The sequence below is a fragment of the Trichechus manatus genome, unplaced genomic scaffold (genome assembly GCF_000243295.1).
Source record: "Trichechus manatus latirostris isolate Lorelei unplaced genomic scaffold, TriManLat1.0 scaffold00069, whole genome shotgun sequence".
NCBI classification, from domain to species: Eukaryota; Metazoa; Chordata; class Mammalia; order Sirenia; family Trichechidae; genus Trichechus; species Trichechus manatus.
Genome location: NW_004444005.1, coordinates 4,246,702 through 4,270,291, shown reverse-complemented (window position 1 = coordinate 4,270,291; position 23,590 = coordinate 4,246,702). Strand labels below are relative to the sequence as shown.

The 23,590-nt window shown below is 53.6% G+C and overlaps 1 protein-coding gene across 1 annotated transcript in view; it reads left to right on the top strand.

Moving 5' to 3' along the window:
- The first annotated feature begins 2,836 nt into the window (after positions 1-2,836).
- The window catches only part of NFAM1 (NFAT activating protein with ITAM motif 1), a 40,918-nt gene continuing 20,164 nt past the window's right edge, over positions 2,837-23,590 (top strand). Inside the window, exons 1-3 of the mRNA XM_023734516.1 lie at positions 2,837-2,860; positions 3,391-3,579; positions 3,680-3,839. Coding sequence (XP_023590284.1) covers positions 2,837-2,860; positions 3,391-3,579; positions 3,680-3,839 — 373 coding nt within the window. The remainder of the gene's footprint in view (positions 2,861-3,390; positions 3,580-3,679; positions 3,840-23,590) is intronic.

Here is a 23,590-nt window from a genome sequence, read left to right as displayed (position 1 = left end):
GCAGTGAAGCCTCATTGGTTAGTAGATTGAAAGCACTTTGAATGGGGTCCAGCGCTGAGTAACTGCTCTGAAAGTGCTAGCTAGGCTATTACTGCAGGTACTGGAATTGTCACTCACCCACACTGGGTGTAGACTCCTCAAGCTGGGGTCTCTCATGTCTGCCTCCTTCTACTGAGGCCAGTGCCCAGCCCAGAGCAGGCACTGGGCAAAATTTGAATGGATGGATGGATGAATAGATGGATAGGTGGTTGGACAGATGGATGGGTGGATGGATGGACAAATGGATGGATGACGGGTGGGTGATTAGATAGATGGATGTGTGGTTGACGGATGGATGGATGGACAGGTGGGTGGATGAATGGATGGATAGACTGATGGGTGGATAGATGATGGATGGGTGGATGGGTGGGGTAGGTGGATGGATGGATGGGTGGATGAGTGGGTAGACAGGTGGATGGGTGGATGGATGAATGTATGGACAGACAGGTAGACAGACAAACAGATGAATGGATAGACAGACGGGTGGGTGAATGAATGGATGGACAAATGGATGGATGGTAGGTGGATGGGTAGATGGATGGATGTATGGTTGGACAGACGGATGGATGGACATATGAATGGGTAGATGGATGGATGTGTGGTTGGACAGATGGACGGATGGATGTATGAATGGATAGATGACAGAATGGTGAGTAGATGGGTGGGTGGATGGATGGATGGACTAATGGACAGACAGAAGGGTATACAGACGGACTGATTGATGGCTAACTGGAAGTGAGCAAGTGGTGAAGAAGTGTTGGGAAAGCTAAGAGAGCCCTGTTTCCTCTGCTCTTCCTTCAGCCTCCAGGGCCTTTTATTCGCTTATTGGCAGTTCCCGGGAGGACACAGGGAGAGAGAAGCAGGCAGACCCAAGCGCAGTAAGTTCACTGCTTAGCAGCCACTTGAGCAAAAGCCTTGCTGGAAAGGACATACAAAGTTTGATGAAAATGAGGTTTCTGAATGCATAGTGGTTTCGTTTCGATCGTCCTGGTTTCCGGGGCTAATCAGGGCCAGACTAGAGGCTCCAACTGCGTAGCCGTCGGGCTCCCTGCCCAGGGCCACCCCTGTCTCTTCCTGGGAGGCTGTGTGGGCCAGGGTGTCTCAGAAGCTCAAGAATAACCCAGGACCCCAGCCCCTTCTTCTGTAGTCACACCCTGCCCCGCGCTTGGCAGCCCTCCTCCTACTCCACCCCAGGAGCCCAGCCATCCCACCGAGGCCTTGAGGGCCTACTATGTGCCAGGTGCAATGTTAGGCAACCATATTCCCACAAGCCTGGAAGGAAGCCCCTCCAGCCCCATTTTACACTCATCCATCATCCATTCATCCATCCATCCATCCACCCACCCATCCATCCATCTCCCCTTGTTTCCACTCATTTAACAATATGTGTGGACGCATACCACCTGCCGGCTCTGTGCTAGGCATAGGACTTGCAGAGATGAGTGAGGCCAGTCAAAGCCTGGCAACCAAGAGACCAAGTTCCAGGTGTGCAGGGGGCCAGGGACTCCAGCAGTGCAAGGCTGGAGCATGAAGACCACCACGGGGTGGGGGGACCTGGGGGTCTTTGTCCTGAGGCAGGACAGCACCAGAGCAGGCAGGTGAGCGGCAAAGAGCAGTGCCAGCATCAGCACACAGGCTTACATGCTCCGTGGCTGCCTGGCACCTCTGCCTCGACCTGACACGAAGCCATAAAGAGCTGTGCAGAGGCACAGACGGCTGCCTTTCCAGGGCCCCTTGGAGTGCCGAGCATTAACGTGACGTTTATCACCATGGCATCGCTGCGCTCAGACAACCCGCGCCCCCCAGGATCTTGGGAACAGCGTGAGGCAGATTATCTGTGACATATGCGATCGTGCATCACGGTGATGGATCAACAGTCAATACCTCGAGCGCCCCTGCCCCCACAACAGTAGGGACTGTCTTCTGCTCATCTGTCTTCCTCACTTGGTGGGTATCCCGCACCAGCCTGGGTCCTCCTGGAGGTGGCGGGAAACGGCTCTCGTCATGGACCCAAACTGGACCGTGCTGTGCCCTAACTGGGGGCTGCAGGCAGGGCACCTGGGCCCGGTTGAGGAGGCAGCAGGGGGTGGGGAGAAAGGCTCAGCATCCCACAGGCTGGGGGCAGATCCTGACCCACGCACCACCTTGAACGGGCAAGTGGCTTGGCCACTGGGCGCTATGGCTTTCTCTCCTGTGCAATTGGGATAATAACATTTATCTCAGGGGTTAATGGGCACTGCGAGAGGAAGAGATAGCGCTGGATGAGCTTCCTAAAGCTGCTGTAACCAAGGACCACACGCTGGGGGCTTAAAACAACAGAACTTCATTCTCTCACAGATCTGGGGGCTGGGATTCCAAATTCAGTGTGTCGGCAGAGCCACGCTCTCTCCGAAGGCTCTAGGGGAGGATCCTTCCTCGCCTCTCAGCTTCTGATGATCATCATCCCTGCCTCTGTCGTCACATGGCCGCCCTGTGGTTCCCTGTCTCTCCTCTTTCATAAGGACATCACTCAGATTGGATCAGGATCCACCCGGCTCCAGTAGGACCCCAAGAGAACTAATTACGTCTGCCAAAACACTGTTTCCAAGTAAGGCCCCGTTCACAGGTACAGGGGTACACATCTCTTTTGGGGGACACAATTCAACCTATAGCAAGCACCCAGCATCTGCTTCCTCCTGTTGCCTCCGAGGCGCTCCAATGCTGGGGCACTTGATCCTCCTACACAGCCCCTCGGCCCCCCTTCCCTCCACCACATCGGCTCCCACACCCCATCCAGCCGAACTCTGCGCTTGGCCCAATGCTGAGCCGGAGGGTGCTGAGGGTGAGAGGTCCCCACCTGGGGGGAGATGGGGGCCGGCATCGAACAATTACAGGCCTGCATGTCAGAGCCTCTGGAAGGGAGGATGGGGCTGCAGCACGGAGCCAGATGGGGAAGCATTTGTGTGTCTCACTGGGTGGCTGGGTGAAGGTTTAGGAAGCCACAGGAAGGAGTGACGTTTGAGGTAGGGGGGCGGTGGGGGCGTCTCTGAGCCTCTGTAGCAGGGTCCATGGTGGCCCTCGCTGGCTAATGCCTGGCAGGCCGCCCCCAGGAGGTGCTGGGCGTTCTTGGGAGTTGAGAACGTGTGGGTCCTACCCCTTCCCCTAACAGCCTGTCTCTTTCTCTATCCCCTCATCACTTCCACCCCAGCCCTCTCCTCTTTGATAAGCACGTTATCAAGGGCTCCTGGGATCTTTCAGAGGGGAAGTTTGGGTGAACGTGTTCGTCTTCAAAGAGCTTCAAAAGTGAGGCGCTCAGCCAAGCCCCGAGTAACTCCCGGGAGTTCTGCGCCCTTCTCTTCTCCGTCACTGAAGCCGTCTGGGCCGGCCACCTCCACAAAGGGCCCCAGGAGTGTGGAGCCGGATCTGGATTCGAGTCCCAGCCCAGCGCTCCTCCCGCTGTGTGGCCTGGGCAAGTCTGGGCCCCGATTCCTCATGTGCCGGCCCTTCCAGCCAGGGTGTTGCGGCCACTCTTGGAGCCGAAAGTCGAAAGTCGGGGTGATTGTGAGGAGGCCGAGGGAGGTTCGAGGAAGGAGCAGGGGGCCGGGGAGGAGCCTGGGGCACCAGAAGGGGAACTGCCGAGGCTGTCGGTTGCCCTTTCCAGGAACAAAAGAGGAAGGAGGGACAGGGACCCCGGCCTTCCCCACGAAGAGACCTGGCCTCCGTGGCGGTGGGGCCCCCGGGCCCCCGGCACCCATCCGGCCCCCTCATGACCTCCCGGCTCCTGGGCTTGCTCCTGTTCTCCTGGACCCTGCAGCTCGGAGGTACGTTTGTCTCCTTGGCACGTCCTCTCGCTCTGCACATCAGAGCTGCTTTCATCCAGCGCGCGGCTAATTCCTGGGAACTGTCTCTGGGGACTTGCTGGCTGCTGTTTGAACATTGCAGACTTCACAGGGGAAGCCTTCAGGGACCGAGAAGATATTTAGCTAATGCCTTGCCAAGGAAGCTTTGGGAGGGACTGGGGCGGTCCTCACTCTGCACGACTGTGTTAACAGCCTCCCTCCCACACAGCCTGACCTCACGGGTACTTAAATAAGGTGGGTGGGTGTTCCTGTAGCCAGAGGGACCAGGGGTCAGTGGGGAGCGACAGCCCACAGCCCAGTGAATCAGCTGTGAACGCCATTGCGGTGGAACGGTGGGGATGCGGCGAAAGGTGGTTCTCGGTGTTGAAACTGTGGCAGAGCCATCCTCGGTGTTGTTGCTGGGGTTCGCCAGGGAGAGACGGGGAGGCCAGCAGCCGGCCACAGAGCCCCGTGCCCTGGGGACACAAAATTGTCACTGTCACCAGAAAGGGTGGCACTCCTGCTTCCTGAAGTGCAACCAGAGGCCAGGTCCTTATTTTATCACAGAAGAGACGTGTTTCCAGGGGCCCGTGCTGATGCCTCCTTCTGATCCCAGAAGACCTCAGTCACCGGGAGGCCTGGCTCCTGGATCCTCGGGCGTGTTCACCCAGGCTAGAGAGCCCCCAGGGATGCCACCTCACACTCAGTCCCACCCAGGGCACTGCAGAGCAGGCTCTGCCCAGTTCTTGCTCTCTGTCTCTCCCTGGCCTGGACATCTGCCGGCCTCTTCCATTCCAGGGTCTAGGATAGGCTTCCATCTTTCGTCTCACTTCGACTTTCATGAGGCTTCCAGGAGCTGCCCTTGCCATTTGGCTTCACCCCCTGCCTTTCGTTTATGCCATAAATAATGACAATTATTATCGTCATCATGAGCTCACCTCTGTGGGGCACTTACACTATGCTAGGTGTCCCCAGGTGGTGCCAACAATGAACATGATTGACTGCTAACCAAAAGGTGCCTTGGAAGAAAGGCCTGGTGATCTACTTCTGAAAAATCAGCCACTGAAAACCCTATGAAGCACAGTTCTCTTCTGACACACATGGGGTCACCATGAGTCAGAGTCAACTGGATGGCAAATGGTTTTAATTGGTGTCATAGTGCTGAATGCTTCCCACTCACTCAGCCCACCCTTGCAGTACCGCCTCAGGGTGCCCTTATCAACACCATTTTGAGGACCGGGAAATTGAGGCCAAGGAGGCCAAGTAACTTGCCCAAGGCCTATGGGGTAAGTAGAGGCAGGTTCAGACCCAGGTCAGCCTGAGCCCCGAGCCAGGGCCTCACTGGGCTGGTGGGCTTGGGGGCTGCTCCTCACCTATCTTTGCAAAGATCATTCTTCACAGAAAAATGTCACCCCCTGGGAGACACGAGCTGACCTGTCCCCACCACAGGCCGTTTGCAAGGGCATCCATTTCATCCCGTCTCGCTCTCCTCCCTCAGTGACGGCCCCCAGAAATACGGCTTGTTGGTGATAACGTCCCTGAACTCACACTTGGTTATCTTTAACTGCATTTCCCCAAGTTCTTGTCATTTTTCTCTGTGTGGTCCTCCTCCCCAGGAGGAAACCAGGTACATCCGGGTAACCGGTGTCGGAGTACTCAATAAGCCAAGTAAAAACCTTGCCATCAAGTCGATTCCAACTCATAGCGACCCTAGAGGACAGCGTAGAACTGCCCCATAGGGTTTCCAAGGAGCACCTGGTGGATTCCAACCGTCGAACTTTTGTTTAGCGCAGAGCTCTTAACCACTGTGCCACCAGGGCTTGCTTGTGCTTACTTACTAATCTGTGGCGAACAATTTCACGTTTTTTCACCACATCAAAGATTCTGCTTCTAGGCTGGCATCTGTCTCTCTCCCAACCCCACAGCAGCTTCCTACAAAATCAAAGCCTCTTTTCAAATTTGCAGTCCCTGACAGGGACGCGGTACCCAGTAAGAAAGGTTAAGCACGGGCTTACTTGTGCTTATTTACTAATCTGTAGTGAGCAATTTCACGTTTTTCAGCGCATCAGACATGTGAAAGCCATGTGAAATTGCTCACTACAGATTAGTAAGCACAAGTAAGCCCATGCTTACCTTGCTTTTAGGTAGCCCGCCCCTGCCAGCAACTGAGGTGAAAAGGCTTTGTGGGGTGCCACAGCCCAAAAGTTCTTTTGTAACAGTCTCTGCTGCAAAGAGAAACAATTTTTTCCCCCTATTGCAGCAAGCGGTTTCACAAAACAGAAACTCTTTTTACTCTTACGTAAGAGGTGAAAACCCCCACCGCGGTTGCATGGAACCCTGGAGAGCAGCAGGCAGCCCCCGTTTATTTCCTGGTCCTACCCCTGGGGGTTGGGTCATCCGACTTTGTCTCTGTGTCACCGCGCACCCCTCCCCAACTCTCTTGTCCCTGAGCTTTGAAGGGTTAACAACAGGAATCTCACTTCCTCCACACCCTCCAAACCTCCCCTGACTTCAGCCATCATCAGCCTTGGTGCAACCACGTCCCCTCCACCTGCCAACACCAGACACAGCTGTCCTTCTGAACTGTGTCTGCGGGGATTCTCGGAGGTGGTGTCCGAGTCCTCACTGAAGTCCAGGGTCACGGCGTCTTCGCCCTTTCCCTGAACTGCGTATGATTCGGGGTTAAGAGTGCAGGCCAGGGATGTTCAGCCTGCTGCTCACCTTGGGGCCCTGGGCGCATTACTTAGTGTTGCTGTGTCTCAGTTGCCTCATCTGTTCAATGGGTACGATAACAACGCCAGCCTCGCAGTACGTCCTGAGGACATAGTACTGGCAGTGTGCTTAGTGCTCAATGAACATTAGCCACCTACCAGCCTAGTAAAGCCGATCGAAATGGGACATTCGCTCGGACCCGCTCGGCACCTTGGTGACACCCACTGGCTCTTTGGAGTCACCCCATGCTTTCTACTGCCTGCCAGCCCACCTTGGGATGGAGCCCCAGGACCTCTCTTGCTCCCAGCCCTTCTCCTCCAGAGCCCTCTGCAAACTCCACTTTTCTCAGAGGTCCCTGAAGCCGCTGGTAGTCTCATGGGCAGCTGCTCTCCCCCAACAGGCAAGCCATCTGAGCCCATGTCACCTGTTTCACCCCTGCTTCCAGCAGGGCTCAGTCACCCCCAAGGGCTTTGGGACCAGACAGATCTGAGTTTGAATCCTGCCTCCTTCTCTTGACTGCTGTGTGACCTTGGGCAAGTTACTTAACCTTTCTGAGCCTCAGTTTCCTCATCAAATGTCAGTCTGCTTTCTCTTCTGGGCCTTTCCAGCCTCTTGGCTGTATTCATTTCTCAGATACCCTTGGGAGGGCCAGTCCTAGGAACTAAGGGGACAGGGAGGGAACAGGTCACAGCCCCACTCTCAGCCTGGTGGAGACCAGACTTGCCCAAGAACATGGCTGGGGGAAGCAGGCTGGCTTGCTCTCCCCACTTCTCTGGGCTCAGGTGCCACTGCTTGCTCTGTCGTCCTAAAGACAGTCAGCAGCCGCTGCCTCTTCCTGCCTCTCTCCTGCAGCTCCTACCTCTGTCACCATCGGCCCCTGCTTTTCGTCTTTGTCTAGTCCTAGTAAAGAGCTAGCTAGGCACACGGGGAGAGGAGCCTCTCTGCTGGAGGTGGGCAGGGGAGGAGGCCAGAGCTAGTGGGTGGCGGCAGGCCCAGCAGGAATAAAGGCGGAAGGCAGGAAAGCAGAGCGGGAGAGTGGACGGTGAGAGGTTCTGATCGACTGAGCAGTGGGATAGGAAACCATTCTTGGTGGATTATAAATACCTGTCAGGTAGGGGGTTCAGATGCTGGTTCAATAGGTCATATTGTCATTGCTTGCTCTTTTTTGATTGTGAAATATAATAGAAAGATAGATAAATAGATAGCTGCCATTGAGTTGGCTCCGACTCATAGCGACCCTTCTACAATAGGACAAAATATTGCCCAGTCTTGAGTCATCTTGGTGATCACCAGCGTGTCTGAGGCCATCATTACAGCTATGGTGCCAATGCATCTCCCCAAGGGTCTCCCTCGCCCTCACTGGGCTTACTTCACCAAACATGATGTCATCCTCTAGTGATTGCTCCCTCCTGATGACATGACCTGTCCAAAGTGAACAAATCAGACAACGTTCTGTTTTCACTGGCTGACCTTCAGAAGTAGATGGCCAGGCCTTTCTTCCTAGTCTGTCTTAGTCTGGAAGCTCTGCTGAAACCTGTCTACCATGGGTGACCCTGCTGATATTTGGAATATGGTGGCATAGCTTCCAGCAACACAATTACACGTAAGCCATCACACTACAACAAACTGACAGACGAGCGGTGTTGCGAAATATAATACACACAGAGAAAAGTACGGTGCTGTATGATAAATACTGTAAAGCAAAGTCTGTGGGACCACTACCCTGGTCAGGAAAGAGAAACTTGCCAGTGCCTCGGAGCTCCCTTGCCTTCCAAAGACACTTCTTCTTCCCCTGACGGGGACCACCCTCCTGACTTTTAGGACAATCACTTCCTAGCATTTCTTTTTAGCTTTATCATTTATTACTTATCCCTAAACGATACAGACGAGTTTTGTGTGTTTTTGAACTTTATGTAGTTGGAATGACACCGTATGTATTCTCATGGGATCTGCTTCTTTCATTGAACATTAGCTCTTTCAAGATATATTTAGTTGTTGGTGGGAGTGCCTGTGAGATGCAATTACCATACTCAGTTGCTAACTGAAAGGGTGATGGTTGGAGTCCACCCAGAGGCATTGTCTCAGTCATCTAGTGCTGCTATAACAGAAATACCACAAGTGGATGGCTTTAACAAAGACAGATTTATTTTCTCACAGTCCAGTAGGCTACAAGTTCAAATTCAGGGTGTCAGCTCCAGGGGAAGGCTTTCTCTGTCGACTCTGGAGGAAGGTCTGTTTGCTTGTCTTCATTGCTGTAGAGCAGGGGTCTCAAATGATGGCCCGTGGGCCAAATCCAGGCCACCGCCTGTTTTTGTATGGCCTGTGAGCTAAGAATGGTTTTTAGATTTTTAATGGTTGAGAAAAATGAAAAGATTTAATGACATGTGAAAATTGTACAAAATTACAATTTCCATGTCTATAAATAAAGTTTTATTGGAACACGGTCACCGTTACTGTTCACATATTATCTACGGCAGAGTTGGGCAATTGCTGCAAAGACCACTGGCCTGCCAAGGCTAAGATGTTTACTACCCAGCCCTTTACAGAAAACATATGTTGACCCTTGCTTGGAGTATGCCACTGAACGAATATACTGCCATTTCTTTATTTGCTGTGCTCCCAGCGTGGGCTGTGAACGCTGTGTGTGGTCTGCAGGCACAGTGATTAGGGGACTTTTCCCATTGCAGTTATTTCTCTCCTCCCTGTCCGCCTCCCATCTGGATAGTGAACTTCCAGAGGGTGTACTGTGCGAACTGACTTGACTCCTAGCATAACAGGGTGAATTCTTCTCAGACACAGACGACCCCAGAACCAGTTCTAAGAGGGTGGAAGGAGACGTCACCAGGAGAGGTGCCTGGAGAAAGAGAGGAAGAGACAGAGGGTCTAGGTGGTACTCCTGGGGTGAGGTGGGGCTGGGGCGAGCCTCACTCTCCCTGAGCCTCCCTGGAGCTCCTCTCAGGATGCTCTGTCTGGGAATGAGAATGTGTGCGTGGGAGTGCTTGGTGAACATGGGCCGGAAACAGAATCTGACCTACCACACACTGTGGATCTAGGCAGGGTACATCTTGGTGGGAGTGTGGGTGCAGGCACTGGGGTGGGGGCTGAAGCAAGGAAACAAGGGGGGCAACTTAGGGTGAGCCTGGTAGGGTGGAGAGGGAGGGAGTGGACATGAGGTAGGTAGGTGATGCTTCTGGGTTTGGGCCTGGATTTGATCCTAGAAGACCTTGGCTGGTCCCCTAACCAAGTACCAGTACTACCAACAGCCTCAAGGTTGCCACCTGAGACCCTCGGAGGTATCAGTCTTCAGGTCGGGGTGAGAAGGGCACGGTGACTTATGGAACTCAGGGCCTACCTCCCCAGGGCGGAGTGAGTGTGTGCCTGGCCCACCGGCCCCTCTTGCCCCTACTGCTGCTCTCCCCCACAGCCACCCTTGGGACTCAGGATCCTCAAAAGCCCAGGGTCTCACCACAGCCTCCCCACTGGTGACAGTGACTCCTGCCCCCTGGACACACCCAGGTCCTAGCCCTGACGTTACCTTTCCAGAACTTGAGCTCCTGGAGGGCAGGGCCCAGCTGGACTCACCCCTCCCAGCCGTGTCCAGCAGGTGGGCTGGCATGGACTAGGGGCTGCAGGACCTGGCTGCTCCTGGCCTCCAGATTCTAATTGATGAGTTGCTGTGCCTGGGGGCTAAGGGGCTGGAGGTTGTGCAGGGAGCCTGGAAGAGAGGAAAGTGCCGTGTGGTGGGCCTGGTGGTATATCTGCTCCTCCTTGCCTGAGGACCGCAGGGGGCTCTGGGTGAGAAACAGGAGGGCAGAAGCCGGAGCCCCTATGAGGCTCTGGGCCAGATCTTGCTTGCTGCTGATGAGCGGGGGTGGGGGGTCACCGAGTGCAGCCCAGGCTCAAGGACAGGGGTGGTGTCTCATCATATGGGCCATCCTCCTGTGGTCAGGGAGGCTCTAGCTTACAGTGCTGGTCATAGGGTTGAAGGACACATTTCTCAAGGCTACTTGCTAACACGTATCGAAATTTGAAACACGTTTGTTGTTAGTTTGCTGTCGAATGGCCTCCGACACATGGCAACCTTATGTGTAACAGAGTGAAACCTGGCCCAGTCCTGCAACATCTCTGTGATCTTTGATATGTTTGAGCCCATTGTTGAGGCTATTGAGTCAATCTACCTCATTAAGGGTTTCTCTCATTTTTGCTGACCCTCTGCCTTACCAAACATGATGTCCTTTTCTAATGATTGGTCTTTCCTGACGACATGTCCAAAGCAAGCAAGATGAAGTCTGGCCATCCTCACTTGCATTTCTTCTAAGACTGATTTGTTCAATCTTCTAACAGTCCATGCTATATTCAATATTCTTTGCCAACATCACAGTTCAAAAGCATCAAAACATGCCACATTTTGAATTGGCAACTCCTCTTTTTGGAGCTCGTCCTGAGGACCGAGGGGACCCAGAGACAACCTGTATACATGCAGGGCAATGGGTTTCTCTTTATTTATGCCCTTTCTGGCCCTGGGTTTGTAGTTCTGCTGAGATGATTTGCTAGGCCACAATCTTGCAAAGGAATTAGACAGTTTACTATGCAGATAAGGTGCCTGTGGCCTACTGAGGAGATTGGTCAGTTTGTGGTCTTGGTGGGAGGAGTAGGCTTATAAAAGAGCCAATCCCACAGAGGTTCAGGGGAGCTCACTACCATCAAGAAGAAGAGCCTGGAGCAGAGCGTGTCCTTTGGACCTGGAGTCCCTGCCCTGAGAACCTCCTAGACCCACGAGTCAGAGCTATAACACTAGAGATGGCACACATAACGAGAACCAGGAGACCAGCATTAGATGGCTGCAGTGGGCTATGGTGGGCTTTCCAACCCATGGAGTAAGACAGCTGGATGCTTTTGGGCAGGAGGTTTGCTGGTGGAGTGGGGTACCTCTGGGCACTAGTCAGGGAAGCTAAAGAGCTGCAACACTTGCCCGAGTAGTGGCAGAAGCCAGCCCCAAGTGGGGGCTGGTGACAGAGTCCCGAGCACAACCTGCTGGCTATCACAGCCAAGAAGGAGCTGAAAGCTGTCTTGGTTGGAAGCTGTCCTGCCCGACAAACTGTATCCTGTATCCTGTTACTTCCAAGTTGATCCTGATCCTGAATTGTAAACTATTACTTCCTTAATAAACCCCATAATTGTGTGTATGGTCTGTGAGTTCTGTGTGGTCATTGTAACAAATTATTGAACCCAGCAGAGAAGTAGAGAGTTCCATGGGAAGGACAGCTAGGTGTTAGAACTGGTAAAAAGTTTGGAGGATGGAGGTATGTCTGACCTCCACCTCATAGGAATCAGCTCTGGACCGACTATCCTTCTTGATCCTCCTCCTAAAGTTAGTCACGGTCCGATGCCACCACATTACAATATATAAGGACAATCACTGAGGGGTCCATGGATCACAATTGCACACAACCTTACCACTGTCTGCTGGCCCCTGCAAGGTGCATTTAGATAAGACCCTTCCTTCCCGCTGGTGCTCAGCTGCCCTTCCCTCCCCCGCCCCTGACCCCACTCTGAAACTCCACTTTGGAGCCATGCTAGGTAACTCCCAGTCTCTGGGGAAGCCAGCCTCTGAGACTTCACTCCTGCTGCACCCTTAGCCTGGAAGACATCCTCTCCATCTGGGGACATCCTACCCATCTGTCAAGCTCAAACTCATAGGCTACCTTCTCTGCGGTGACCTTTCTGGACCCCTTTCCCAGTCTCTGACAAACCCACTTGCCCACCTCTCGTGGGTGTATGCCTGTAGTTGGAAGCACGCAGGAGCCACTTTGTATTAGAGGTCTGTGCGGTGTGATTGAACTCACCTGGGACAGGTGAGGGTATGGGCAGAGCTAAGGAACAAGCAATATTCTGTTGTGATACATAAGGTTCAAACTGTGGTGTTGGCAAAGAATATTGAATATATTGCGGACTGCTGAAAGAACCAACAAATCAATCTTAGAAGAAATACAACCAGAATGTTCCTTAGAAGTGAGAATGGAGAGACTTTGTCTTGCTTACTCTGGACAATTATCAGGAAAGACCAATTGCTGGAAAAGGATCATGGTGGGTGAAGTATAGGTAGTCCTTGACTTATGATTATTCAAGTTACGACGAACCACACTTAACAACCGTCAGTGTATCCGGAACATTGCATCTTCCTGGGAGGAAGTTATGGGAAAATGCATGCAGGGGATATGGAAAAACATTGCTGAGTTATGTCAACACACTCCAAGCATTTGATCAGGGTAATATGATGGAAGAGATTGGTGGAAATATCTTCCGTATGGCAAGAATGCTGAATTTAGAACTCAATATTGTCGATGTGAAACAGCTCATAGACCGTGAAGAAGGGGGATTGACAGATCAGGACTTAAGGGATTTTGAAGAGGAAGGAAATGCTGAAGAAGAAAGAAAGAATGAGGAAGGGGAAGGAGAGAAGTTGTCAAAACATTTTACGGTGAAAGGATTGGCTGGAGCTTTTTCTAAACTAAATCAGGAGCTTCAATTGCTTGAAAGCATGGATCCAAACTCTGATCGCCTTGCTAAAGTCGATAGGCAGATTCGGGAAGCTGTAAGACGTGACCATGAAATATATGAAGAGAAAGAGAAAAGGATCACATGGACAACTCTCACTAATTTTCTGACTAGAAATGCCAGCCCCATTCCCGGGGTAATCTGGAACCTTCCACAAGTGAAGTTATTACCACAACTGACAAAATGCCAACACCGTCCAACTCTTCACTGTTGGAGTAAATTTTTCTGATTTGTGTATTTTTTTAATGTACTTATGTATTAAAATATATCTGTAATTTCATATGTAATGTTTCCAACCCCCAAAGACAAACAAAGACCAGATTTATTAAGGTACTGATAACAAGAGGCAATAATAATAAACAACTAAAAGAAAATAGGGTATTCGACTTACATCTGAACCAACTTACAGCAGAGCCTTCAGAATGGAAACCGTCGTGAGTCAAGGACTACATGTAGAGAGTTGGTGAAAACAAGGGAAATCCTCAATGAGATGGATTGACAAGACAGCCCCACAATGGGCTCCAACATACTAATCATCATGAGGATGGCCCAGGACCTGGCAATGTTTTGTTCTGATGTAAGGTTGCCATGAGCCAGAGCCACATGACAGCAAGTAACAAGGAACAAGCATCCCCCCTAAAGAGGCGGGCTGTGTAAGGCAAACGAGAGGGAAGTGCAGGCTGCGGGCCCACGGAAGCCAGAGGGAAAGTCAGGAGGGAGGGGTCTGCAGGGTCAAGGCCAGAAACAGCAGCGGGACAGCTGAGCTACCAGGGTCTGGGGAGGACAGGGAGGGTGACATCTGGAGTAAAGGCCAGTGGAGGGTGTGGGAGGGGAGGGAGATGAAGACAAGGGCCATTGAGTGATTATTGCCTGAGGGTACAGGATCTTCTGTGAGGTGGAGATTTAAGAGAAGTGAGGATAAAAGCGATCTGGTGAAGCCGTGGAAGCATTTCTGTTTTACAAGGAGGCTGAAGAGGGGAGGGGCGAGGGCTCAAATCTCACAGAATTGCTAAGGCTTATTGTTGTTGGGTGCTGTTTAGTGGATTCCGAGGATAGCGACCCCGCGTCACAGAGTAGAACTGCCCCGTAGGGTTTCCTAGGCTGTAATTGCTACCGGAGCAGACTGCCACATCTTTTTCCCAAGGAGTGGCTGGGGGGTTTGAACTGCTGACCTTTCGGTTAGCAGCCAAGCACTTAACCACAGTGCCACCAGGGCTTCTTCGCTAAGGCATTCGAGGGTTTAGACATCTCAGGAAGATGCAAACATGATCATGTTACTTCCCAGTTTAAAAGCCCACAGAGGCTCCCACCCGCCACACCCCACCCCCACCAGCCCATCTCTCGGGACTTCCCGTGCCCTAGGCTCTTCCTCTCTGCAAACCCTTCCTTTCAATTCCTGCCCCCCTCCCAGCTCCTGAGCCCCTCAACTCCACTTCAGAAGCTTCACCCCAGCACTTCCTCGTGTTTAGAACCCCTCTCCTTGCCCCCAAGTCACTTGGCGCCCCCTCCTCTACTTTCAAAGCTCAGCTGGGGAAAGAAAGAGAAAGGAAGAGACCAAAATGCTCACAGCTGGGATCTCAGGGCAGCAGGACTTCTGCAAGTTAAACTTTCTTCTTGCTTCTCTGTGGTTTCTAGAATCTCTACAGGGAACGTGTTTCCCTTTTATAATGGGGGCGGGGGTGCTGAAAAGTGATAATTTAAAACGTAAAGCACTACCCAGTCCAGGGGGTCACCTCTCCAGGAAGCTCCCCTCACCCGCCAGGCTGGGCTGGGTCCCTCCCCTGGGTCTGTGCAGCCCCTGGGGACTCCCTTCGTTCCACACTTCTCAGCACCGTCCCTCAGCTCCTTCCCAGTGGCTGGCCTGGCACCCATGGCCAGAATGCACCTTGGATGGGCACTCACTGCTTGCTGAAGGGGGCATCTCAGCGATGGCCTGTTCACCTTCCCCTTTGCCTACCCCCATTCAGAGACAGGAAGCAGAGCCCCCACCCCACCACATTGGCCCTCTCATTGCCCCCACCCCATCCTGATGCCCTTCTTTGAGGGCAGTGGACAATATACGGGAGGAACTAGTCCTGTCCTGACCCAGCTGTGGTTGGGTGCCATTGGGTTGATTCCGACTCATAGAATCCCATATGACCGAGCAGAACTGCCCCACAGGGTTTCCAAGGCTGTAATCTTTATGGAAGCAGATCACCAGGTCTTTCTCCTGTGGAGCTGCTGTGTGGGTTCGAACCAACAACCTTTTGGTTGGCAGCCACATGCTTAACCATTGCACCACCAGGGCTCCTTCTCCTGACCCAGGCTACCCCCAAAATGAGCTCTGAAGTTTAAGCATCTTGCTTTTCAAAACAGGCCAAAAACAAGACAAGTGCCGTAAAAATACCAGTTCACACTTGTGAAGCTTACGTGTTTCCGGGGCCAAACATCTGACCTTCCTGCGCTTGGTTTGCGTCCCCACATGGCCACCGTGCGCCTTGTGTCTGGGGTCTGGAGGCTGGAGAACAGGTATGGACAAGCACATCTTTATGGGTCTGTAATTCGGAGGTGTTGAAAGACGTGACAACTAGGCCGATGGCCCTGTTCCCAAGGCACTGGCGCTAAAAGTTCCATCGCAGTACATGTTCTTCCAACGCCTGTCCCACACTTCTCAATCAGCCAGGTGGCCAGGCGCCATTGCATCTGATACATAAGCCCTGAAGGACACACTCACTCTCCTGTGGCATCCTGGGTTCACGCTCAGGCAAATGGCTGGGACTCTGGGACAAAGCAATCAGCCCGGGCCTGCGTCTTCTCCGCAGCCCTGCAGATGGGCCTTTAAAAGCGGCACAGCTCTGAGATGCCAGAGTTACAGCGGAGGACAAAACTCCTTAGCTCAGATCAAGACCGTGAGAACGGCTTTCTTCTGTAGCAGGGGATCAAAGTGTTTTCCTTGAAAATCGACCTAAGACAGATGGATACCTTTGATCAGCACATCTGGGCCCTCACACCCTTGGCTGACGATGCTTCATTCCACAGAAGGGATTGAGTTCCAGGCAGATCAGGGAGCTGGGGCCAAGGAGGTTGGGGCAGCAAGGAGGCCAGGGCAGCTGAGTGGGGATGGGGAGGAGATGCGGTGTGCTCAGGAGGGCAAGATGAGGGGAAGTCACGGAAGCATTTTGAGCAAGTATACACCACGTTTCCACCACCTGTCTCAGTTTGCCATACTCCGGTGGCTTGCATGTTGCTGGGATGCTGGAAGCTATGCCACTGGTATTTCAAATACCAGCAGGGTTACCCATAGTGGATAGGTTTCCAGACTAAGACAGGAAGAAAGGTCTGGCGATCTATTTCTGAAAACTAGCCAACGAAAACCTATGTATCAACAGAATCTTGTCTGGAAGATGAGCCCCCGAGGTTGGAAGTTACTCAAAATACACAGTGACTGCAACAATGGGCTCGGTTATACCAATGAAGATGGCGCAGGATCAAGCAATGTTTTGTTCTGTCGTACATGGGGTCTCCATGAGTTGGAACTGCCTTGACGGCGAACGGTGGCAACAACAGATCAAGTTTATTCAACAGCTGCATTCCTTCTCCTGGAAGTCTCCACCGATGCAGAGCGGGAGGGATGCTGGCAGGCCCTCTTGGGATGTTCTCTTGAAAGCTCATAGGGCTGTTTCTTCTGTGGGAGCTGCAGGCTCCTCTTGAGCTGGGGTGAAACTAGCTGTGCCCTGAACGCTGCTGGGTCAGTTCTGGGTACCGTCATCCCCTGCCCCCAACGCGTCGCTGGCCATGTCTGCCTACCACTGTTGTCAGCTGCCGCCGAGTACACCTCAACTCATGGCAATCTTATGTACAACAGAACGAAACAGTGCCGGGTCCTATGCCATCTCCATGATGGCTGGAATGTGTGAGTCCATTGTTACGGCTATTGTGTAGTGCCTTCCAACCCGGGAGCTCACCTTCTGGCTATCTTAGATAACGTCCACGATGTTCTGTTGCGGTCCACAGGTTTTCATGGGCAAATTTTCCGAAGTAGATCGCCAGGCCTGTCTTCCTAGTCTGTCTTAGTCCGAGAGCTCTGCTGAAACCTGTCCACCATGGGTGACCCTCTGGCATTTGAAATACTTGTGGCACAGCTTCCAGCGTCACAGCAAGGTGCAAGCCACAACAGCACGACAAACGGACAGAGGGGTGATGGATGTGTCTGTGAGCTGGCCCAGATCTAGGCAAACAGCCTCTGAATGTTTGGCTTTCTTTAAAAACATGTGGTTACTTCATTTGAGAAGTTTCTTTTTTTTTTGCTTGCTTTGAGATTTTACAATTGTAGCATAGAATTGTGTCAAAGAGTAGGGGGTTAAGAGACTCATAGGGCCCCAGTTTAAAATCCTAGCTCCATCACTTACTAGCCATGCTACTTGGGCAAACCTCTTCCCTTCTCTGAGCCTTAATTTCCTCATCTGCAAAAGGGGAGCGTGCCCAGTGGACATTAGCTTCTATTATCATGTGGCTTAACTGTGATGCCTGAGAGTCTGCTGGGCAGGGGAGCCAGGCACCCTGCAGGAATGGCTGGGGAAGGGGTGATCCCACCGCCCTGGGAGAGGACAGAAACAGGGAGGGCACGGGCTCAAGAGCCTGGTGTCTGTGCAGAGTGACTGGCGCGAGTGCTGAGAGCACCCAGTGAGGCTGTGCCGGGCTGGAGGCTGTGGGCGGGGTTCTCCAGGCCAGGGACTTTCCACAGCTTTAATGGTGGCCCAAACTTAAGGGCTGTGCAAGATGGCGTGGCTCTGTCTGACCCAGTTGTGTGAGCACAGCTGAGCCCAGAAGGTCAGCAAACAGTGCCCTCACTACGCATGAGATGCTCCGCGCGTCATTTTTTTAATTGCTTGTCTTGACCCTGTAAATTGATTTCAGACTCTCACGAGGGGCTCCTCCAGCAGGAATCCCTGCCAGGCTGGGGGTTGGGGAGCAGCATGACTGGGTTTTGTGGATCCCTGGAGGCAGGTGAGGAAGGGAGGTCAGGTTCTGGAGGGGCTGAGGTGGGGAGGGGGGTCGCCCTGGGGGGATCTGGTTCTGAGCATGGGTGCCCCAGAGGAAAGCTGTAGGGAGGAGGGGAGGGAGGAGAGTGTGAGGAGCCCTGGTGGGAGAGGCGCCTGTCGGGGAGGCCACCTTCCCTCCTTCCCCCTCGAACTGGCCAGGGTCAGGGCATTGATCTGGACATGCTTCTGACCTCCGGAAACGGTTCTGTGCTCCAGGGCAGCCCCCTGGACACACACGGCTCTGAAGTCAAGTTCTGTGGTGGGGAACTCGTGGGCCTGGGGGCTGAGTCCAGCACCCATGCCGGGTCCAGTTCCTCTCGCTCACCCCAGGGACTCAGTGGGGAGATCCTGGGCCCGGTGGGGATGAGGTGCCTCCTCAGCAGATTTGTAAGAGCCAGAAAACAAGGAACCAGGGGCCAGCAGACAGGAGACAAAGTCTTTCCCAAAAAGGGAGGCGCGAGATGGGCAAAGGGCCTTCCCCCATCAGTGGGAGCAGGAGGAGGCCCTTGGTGGGGGGTGCTTCCCCGCTGGGAGACCCTGACACACACACAGGCCATGGTCTGCATCCCAAGATGTCGTCCACTCCCCGGTGTTCAGGCCCAACCAGGCCCCGAGGTGTTGACCGGACTTGAGTTGCGGAAGGAGGGCCGGCCCCTGGGTCCTGTCATGCCTTTAGGGCCGCCGGGCCGGGCCGTGTGAGCCCTGCACTGCAGGCCTGTCACATTCGCAGGCAGAAGGCACAGGCTGGCACTCGCCTTCCTAGACTCACAGCGAAGACTCATCTGGTGTCCCTGCCTCCTTCTTGTTCCTATGGCGGCGTGCTGTGTCCCTGGTCCCCTTCAATGCCATGACAACCCTGTAAGGTTGGCACTGTTGCAGGCAAGACACCAAGGTTCAGAGAAGTGAAACAGCTACTCAAGGTGGCGCAGCCTTTAAGGGGCGAGTCAGGATCCGAACCCGGGCCTGGTGCCTCCAGAAATGGCTTCTTCCTGGCTGCCCTTTGTTTTCTGGCCAGGCCCAGGCTTCCTCAAAGCCCTTGGAGCTGCCGGGCTCCTGAGACACTCCTGTTGGCAGTGAGGGACAGAGGGGTGTGTGTTATAAAGACATCACCTCCTGCAAAGTGGGGGGCCAGGGCTCAGCAGTGGGGGGTCTGTGCTGCCAACTGGGAATCATCTGTGTGCAGTTGTGTGGGGGTGGGGCAGGAGCCAGGAGCTATTGGAGACCACAAGGAACATGGCCAATCTCACCGACAGGACCCAGCCGGGTGGTGACCCTCCCAGGCGCCATGTGGCAACTGTTTCCCAATCCTATATCCCGCTGGCCCATCCCCCACCCCATCATCACCCCCACCCCCACCCCCACCCAGGGGCTTCCCCGACCAGGGCACCCTCTCCTGTCTCTGCCAAGTTCACACAGGCTCACCATGCTCCAGGCAAAGACATTTCTCCCTGGACCCAACCTGCAAATCCTCCCTGCCCCTCGGGCTCCCTCCTTCCCTTCCCCACCTGCTACTGGAGAGAACAGTCAGTCTGCAGGGGCGTGGGGGTGGGGTGGGAGGTGCCTCCCTGTCCTCATCCCCACACTCCTCACCACTGGACTCTGCCCTGGACCTACTGGAGTCTCCTTCTCCGAGGCTCCCCAGGAGCTCCTGGCTGCCCCTCCAGGCCCTACCCACCACAGTGCAAGTCCTCCTGACCTCCTGAATTGAAGCCATCCCCTCCCGGAAAACACCGAGGTGCCTTGATGCGCTTCGCTCCCTGTGCCCCAGTGTCTGCCCGGCTAAACCTGCACCGTGAGCCTGTGGGACACTTGGATAATCACCCCAAAAGCCACTTTGTGTTGCCCCTGAGGCCCTTCGCACCTCCAGCGGGGCAAGACCCCCAGCCCCTAGAGGAAAACTCTGAGCAAGTCACAGGCTTGCGGTAAGTTAAAGCCACTAGAGTCCCAGTTTCTTCTTTCAAACCTCCAATCCTGTAACCACCAAAGCGCAGAACTTGGTTAACGCTGAAACCACTCCCAGGGGGCTCTGCAGGTTCTGCGTGTGCACATGCAGGGGAGGTGCCTCTCCCCTCCCTCCCTCCTGACTCCCCATCCTCCTTCCACTTTCCAGTATGAGCATCTGAGGCCTTGGAGGGAGGGAAGAGCAGTAAAGGTGGATGTCCTGCCTGAGCAGTACTGTGGACTGGTGGGCTCTCGGACACTTTTGTGGATCCCTGAGGGGTCCCCACGAGGCATCAAATGGATGCCTGCTCAGTGGCTGGGCTCCGGTGACAATAACTCCCTCCTCAGCCCCCAGGAGTTCAAAAGTGGCCCAGCCCTCCTCCCTGGCCTGTTTGCTCGCTAGGCAACCCCAGGCCAGTTCACTCTGCTCAAAGCATATGTTGTCACACCTCCTTTGCCTGAACAAGGGACAAAGCGTGATTCAGCTGCCACCGGGCATGGGACCAACACCAGCCACTGTGTCCTCTTGGGTCACACCTTGAGGTCTGTGACGGTCCCACCAAAGCCCCTCTAGGCCTAAGGTGAGACGTGGGCTCCCTCAGGGCAGGCCGGGTGCCCCTGAAGCTCTCTCCCAAGCCCCCTCGGCCCCCATGTTTTCTGACCCCCATAATCCCTGCCCCTGTGGTCTTGGAGCATCCAGCCCTTTGCAAGCCATCAGCTTTTACAATGTGTGGCTTCTACCAGGGATCTGCCAAGCCCTCTCTTTAACTTCTGAGGTATTGTGTCTTGTGCCACCATAAGCACGCCCCGTTGCATGTCCTGTCACACTTGGCTCTTGCTCCCTCTCTGACCTCTGCTTCCCTGCCCTGTGCTGGCTTTTCTTCCTCCGCACAGGTCAGACAAACCCAGGTTCAAATCTCGAGTCTGCCATTGATGGACCCTGTGGCTTTAAAAAAAAAAACAAAAAAAACTGTTGTCATTGAGTCGATTCCAACTCATGGCGACTCAGTGTGTTGCAGAATAGAACTGCTCTGTAGGGTTTTCTTGACTGTAAACTTTCCGAAAGCAAATTGCCAGGCCTTTCTTCCTTGGTGCCACTGGGTGGGTTTGAACAACCAACCTGTAGGTTTGAAGTTGAATGCAAACTGTTTGGCTTTGGGCCTCTGTTTTTACATCTGTACAATGGGGTTGCAATAGCTGCTCATAGGATGATCGTGGTGTTTAATTGACCTAAGGTTTGTGTCAGGCCCAGCCATTTCTCTCGCCTCTGCCCTTGGCCTATTCCTCACCCCCCACAAGTGCACATGTGGCTTCAGTTCACTGAGGACCTCCAGGACAGTGTTTCCTCCACACCCCCATGCCCTGCTGTGATTAAATTGTGTCTCTCAAAAAGATATGTTGAAGTCCTAACCCCCGGTACCTGTGATCTTATTTGGAAATAGCATCTTTGCAGATGTTATCAGTTAAGATAACATAAAGTCACACTCGATTAGGGTGTGTCCCAACCCAATGTCTGGTGTCCTTACAAAAGAGGAGAGGCAGACGCTGAGGGAAGACGGCCATGTGAGGACGGAGGCAGAGATGGAGCGATGCTGCCACAAGCCAAGGAATGCCTGCGGCCACCAGAAGCTGGAAGAGACAAGGACGGATCTTCTTCTAGAAGCTTCGGAGGGAACATGGCCCTGCTGACACCCTGAATTTGGACTTCTGGCCTCCAGAACTGTGAGAGAATGAAGTCCTGTTGTTTTGGGCCACCTAGTTTGTGCTACTTTGTTAGGTAGTCCCAGGAGACTGAAACACGCTCCAGGCAGGCTGTGGCTGCCAGCCCCACCACCCCAGACAGAACTAGCGGCTCCCTTCCCTCGGCCCCTCCCACCCCAGACTCCCTCTGCTCCACAACCTCCTTCCCTGTTTGACTGGGCATGTGCCAGGGCAGGGACCCCGTCCGGGCCTCGGACAGGGTCGTGACCTAACTGGTGCCCCTTAAATATTTGTTGAGGGACATTGGTGGCTCATTGGTAGAATTCTTGCCTTCCATGAGGAAGACCCGGGTTCTATCCCCAGCCAGTCCACCTCATACGCAGCCGCCACCCATCTGTCAGTGGAGGCTTGGGTGTTGCTATGATGCTGAGCAGGTTTCAGCAGAGCTTCCAGACTAACATGAACTAGGAAGAAAGGCCTCACAATTTACTTCCGAAAATCAGCCAGTGAAAACCCTGTGGATCCCAACGGTCAGATCCACAGCCAATCGTGGGGACAGCGCAGGACTAGGCAGCAACTCGTTCCATTGTGCATGGGGTTGCCGTGAGTCAGCGGCCAACTCAATGGCAGCTGACAACAACCACAGAATGTTTGTTGGGTATGCAAATGATAGCTGAAAAGAATTCGTGGACTCGGAAATTACTATGAACCCATCTGCAGCGCTGAGCCTTAATGTGGGGAAGATTCTAGTCAGCAGCCAATTGAAGCAGCGGGGACTGGGCCCCCCCACAACCTGCACCCCAGAAGGGGCGTCTCAGAAGCACAGGTCCAAGAGAGGGGTCCGGAGCTGGGCAGAGGCTGTGGTCCAGGCTCAGGGGCACTGACACCCCACAAAAGGAAGAGGGCAGTGGGGACAATTAGACACGTCATCAGACCACAACCCAATGCTTCTGCTGCAGCCACAGGCCTCCTGTCCTCGTTTTTGGCCCTGTGTCTCCAGATAGGCTGTCATTATTGATTGAGCCCGTCAGACACCGCCTCATCTATTCACTTTTCCAAGACAGCAGTTTCATCGCAGGGCTGAGGCTCTTGCTCCGAAGCCTCCCCTGGCCATTGCAGACTGGAGCAAGGGCCATGCATCTTAATGATCCTAGCCCTCTGACCTTAAAATAACGAATCCCGGAAGAGTACAGAACAATAGATGTCTATTTTTATGGATTTCTCCAGAATTGTAAAGATCGGCTTAATTGCACTAGCAGATTACATCATTTTCTAGAAGGATTTTTAAAATGGGGAGAATCTTTTCAAAGAACTGGCGAATGAATGTCTTCCTGCCAGAACAAACAGGAAGGTGGCTTTGTCGTGCTGACAGCTTGTCCATCCTCACCTGGTCCTGGAGCCACCCCTGGATGCTGCCCAGTCCCTAGGGGAGGAGCAGGCTGCCCCAGGACAGGTGGACAGGGCTCCGTGCACATCCTGGTGTGGCTGAGTGACCCTGGCAGGTCCCAGCCTCCTGACTCCCTCAAAGAAACACTAGTACCACTGGTCCCGCTCTCTGGAAGGCTGGCTGTGAGAACCACATGGCTGTAGGTGAAGGCTGGAAAACAGCTCCTAAACCAAGTCTTGGGGAAGAAGTAGGGATTGGTAAGGGTGGCGCAAACAGCTTGTGATTGGCTACTAACTGAAACATTGGCGAGTCAAATCCACTCAGCAGCACCTTGGAAGAAAGGCCTGGCAATCTGTTTCCATAAAGATTATAGCCAAGAAAACCCTATGGAGCAGTTCTACTCTGACACACAT